We start from the raw sequence: 3,595 nt of genomic DNA, 5'->3' as shown, positions 1-3,595 counted from the left end.
TCAAGTACGGAACCACTGATAATACTATCTCTGTGGTAGCTAAAATTAGCATGCACAACCATTGGAGCAAGTCCACTACCAACTAAAGCTTACCTTATCAATGCAATAGTTCTACTTTTGGCACTTTACAATAGCACTAGCATAAGTTTTCATAACACTATGCCACTACGAAGAAGAATGTGATAAAAGTTGTAAAGGTATAGGCATGTAGATTAAGCAAAGCAACTTCATCTAAACACTATGATGAGCAATGTAAACAACAGGATAGAAAATGAGAAATTAACTTCATCTAAAGACTATGATAAGCAATATAAACAAGAGGATAGAGGATGAGAAAATAAAAGACAGATCACTTATACTATACAAGACAGCAGCGAGACGGCGCATCAGGTATAAGCTTCTCCTAAACACTAGCTACCAGGTTGGGTTCAAAGGCCATTCCGATGAGAAGATCACGCCCAATAGCAGCACTTCGCTCTTTGCGTTCTTTGCATACTCTATTGTCTGGTAACCACTGCCACGTGTTTTGAGAGAGATCATAAACTACAGATTGCCATCCTCGAAGTCGGCTGAAACAAATCAAGTCTGTGTTACCATAGCAGCGAAAATAAGCTCCATGGGCTTCAAGCAGAATGGCACTTGGCATAGACGCAATTTCTCTCCATTTCAATGTACCCCAATCAAGCTCCCAAATGTGTATACTTTTAACCGAGTTATGTACAGCAATCCTCCCTGCCAAGATAATCCTTCCATGGCAGGCTAACAGAGAAGGCCACCGCAAGTCTGCAGATGGCATCTCAACATTGAGATCACACCAGGCTCTCTCCTGCATGTCATAAGCTAATAATCTATAAGCTCGTTGTGATGAGATTGGATGAGTCAGGCAATAAAATGATCCCTCACACCAAACAGCATGTGCTCCACACCACAGCTGCAAGAAATCTTGTTGAGAGCTATATTGATGTACCCAGCGTCCAGTAATAGAGTCGTAGACTTCAGTGATGCTATTAAAATCCTTGGACTCCGCTGGTCCTGTTACAATAATTTTATAGCTGTTGTTAGTTTTGTCAGTGACCATTCCGAGGATGTCAATGTGCCGGACTTGAAGTGGGCTAGGAAGAGACCTTTGGCATTTAGTTACTGGATTGCAAACCGTAAGACTTGGATGCTCTGTATTGCGACTTCTAAAGCACAGTAAACCCCCAGAAGATGCCATTAGGAGCACCTGCTGAGGGTCTAAGGAGCATCTGGCAAAAACAGGGATATTACTCCAACTATTTGAAACAGGACTGTATGCTGCAATAGCATTGGAGTTGCAATAAACTAGGAACCATGAGGCACGTGGGGATACCCTGGCCCATAGAGTCAAAAACCTGTTGGAGGAAAGAACTGCCCTCCACTTTTTGCACACACACTGACACTGCAGGAGATCGGTCACTGACAAGAGAGCAAACACCTTTTCAGCAAGATCTTGATGCAGTTTATCCCACTCACTACCGTACCCTAACACCCTCTTGGTGCGCTTGCATGTATCTCTCACCAGGGTTAAGCAAAGGCTATCTGCATATCCAGAGGCCAAGTTTGACAGGCGTTAGAACTGTTACATACTTTAAAAACAGACAATAATCTCAAGCACAGAAGTGACCTTGAACTGCAGCCATTCTGGTCGAGACTATCAGTTATCAGGTTATGTTCTCTGCCTCCGAAACAAAAGAACTTGCCTGCTCACGAAACCTGTGATTAAATCCAAAAAAAGTGTGCAAGAATCTTCATGCACAGCGGAAACGAGTGAAACCTTCCCGGCCTGCAAATTTTCGATCCTGCAAGGGTAAACGTGGTAAAAGAAGCCTTGTACCTTATGCAGAGCACGTGAAACATCACGCTTCACCAGCAAAGCGGGGGTCAAGAAACTTCCATAGGGAAGAGAAGCATGCACGTGTCTACTGTTAAAGCTCCTTGCACGAACGCTAACATTTCAAGGGAACAACCAAGACACGCTGAAAACATCAGGTTCTCGACAAAAGCACGATCTAATCGTCGCAAGATTGCGCACGATCTAACAAGGCATAGATCCAATCGTGCTTATCTTACGAGAGACGCGCAGGTCCGGTGATGAAACCTGCTGAAGCAGGGATCGGCCCTAGCACAGGCGCCTTTGGAAAATGGATCTGCCCTAGCTTTATGTCCACGCCTCTCTTTGACGAGGACTTCGACAAGACTTACCAAGCTTGCAATCCCTAACGGAAGGGAGAGTAAGTTGATTATTTTCAGACAGGTGGCCAAGCGAGGGCGAGGTCGGCTTGATCTTCTTCAAGGTCGACTCCTAGCGATGTTGCAGGAAAACCTACCGAAGCCGCACACGGGGAAGACTTCTCTCGAAACGAGGACCGTGAAGAAGAAGATGATGACGATGATGGTCGTTCTGAAGATCGGGCCGTAGCGATGGTGCAGGAAATCCTTACCCGAGCCGCACGCAGGGAAGACTTCTCTGGAAGCGAGGGCCTTGAAGAAGAAGAAGAAGAATGAGGAGGAGGAGGAGGAGGGGGAGACGATGACGATAATGAGAAAGGTGGGGGGGGCGCAAAAGATTGAGGTGGTTGCGTCCTTTCCTATCTTTACCTTCGTCTTCACCTTCACCTTCATCGTCGTTCCATGGCCTCCCGGCCTTTGTCGCGACCCCTTCTAAGACCAAGTCTTTTACCCACAACAACTGCAATTCAATTGTGCGAGGGATGTTTTGCAAATCGACATATCGATCTCCTTTTAACAAATTGTTTTTGGCATGGCCCCCCCCCCCCCCCCCGCGAGGCCTTAACTATCGTTTGTCAATGCGGGTTGCACAGCTTTAGCTAAAGAAATTTATATTAATATTTAGAAACCCAAAGAAAAGTCGCAACATCTTTTACCTTTTAAGAGGAAAGAACCGAACCTAGACACCGAAGTTCCAAACCTATGTAGCCTTATTATGCGATCCCCAAAGCAAAGAAATACTTTGCCATGTTTTAATCATTCATACATACCAGGTGCTCCACTCCTGGTCTCCTCAAAGCGCCGAGACTCGCGCTACCCACCATCTTATGTTTGGCGCTTCGCGCTAACCTTTGAAACCCCGCTCTTATTCTCTTGGTGATTTGCACTACAACTCAAAGCACTTCTCTATATATGTAGCAATATATTTAAATATTTTTTCAATATTATTTTATGGCACACCTAAAATTAAACTAAGAATGTTCTTCTAACTTCTTACTTGTATACGAAACGCCTCAATCCTCTTGGAGCTTTGCACAGTTATTTTACCACACTTCACTTTCCAATGTTCTCTTGGTGATTTGCTTTGCACCTAGATTCTTTTAGCGCTTCATGCCAATGTTATTTCAATGCTTCATATCAAGGTTTGAAGGATCGACATCAATACTAGTTAGGGGATTTCATGTCTTAATGCACATTTCATGTGGCAAGAAGGTTCATGGGTGGTTGAGCTACAAAGACCCCAACCATATATCTAAGTATGTGGCTGATTTATGTGCATGTGTCCTTTTGTCTAATATCATAAGTTCATCATTTTTCTCTCCCCTCTTTTTTTTCCATCATCATA

General features: G+C 44.2%; 1 protein-coding gene across 5 annotated transcripts; it reads right to left on the bottom strand.

The window, feature by feature from the left end:
* Positions 1–325: 325 nt before the first annotated feature.
* On the bottom strand, positions 326–2,735 carry LOC148021450 (F-box/kelch-repeat protein At5g15710-like). Of its 5 annotated transcripts, none has more exons than XM_087699332.1 (4): positions 2,092–2,735; positions 1,856–1,967; positions 1,646–1,767; positions 326–1,560 (listed from the first exon to the last, which is right to left on the bottom strand). In XM_087699332.1, the coding sequence occupies exons 3-4, from the start codon at positions 1,659–1,661 to the stop codon at positions 404–406; spliced, it is 1,173 nt and encodes a 390-aa protein (XP_087555458.1). In that variant the 5' UTR covers positions 1,662–1,767; positions 1,856–1,967; positions 2,092–2,735; the 3' UTR covers positions 326–403. The 5 variants fall into 5 exon arrangements, with proteins under 5 accessions (XP_087555458.1, XP_087555459.1, XP_087555456.1 ...); XM_087699333.1 differs by having other exon boundaries at positions 1,646–1,734; XM_087699330.1 differs by having other exon boundaries at positions 1,856–2,735.
* Between the last annotated feature and the right edge of the window lie 860 nt (positions 2,736–3,595).

This window comes from Lygodium microphyllum, chromosome 18 (genome assembly GCF_053477565.2).
Source record: "Lygodium microphyllum isolate KBCC chromosome 18, Lygodium_microphyllum_v1.1.10, whole genome shotgun sequence".
Lineage (NCBI taxonomy): Eukaryota > Viridiplantae > Streptophyta > Polypodiopsida > Schizaeales > Lygodiaceae > Lygodium > Lygodium microphyllum.
Note: the sequence above shows the minus strand (reverse complement) of the source record. Positions and strands in the feature narration are given on the sequence as shown.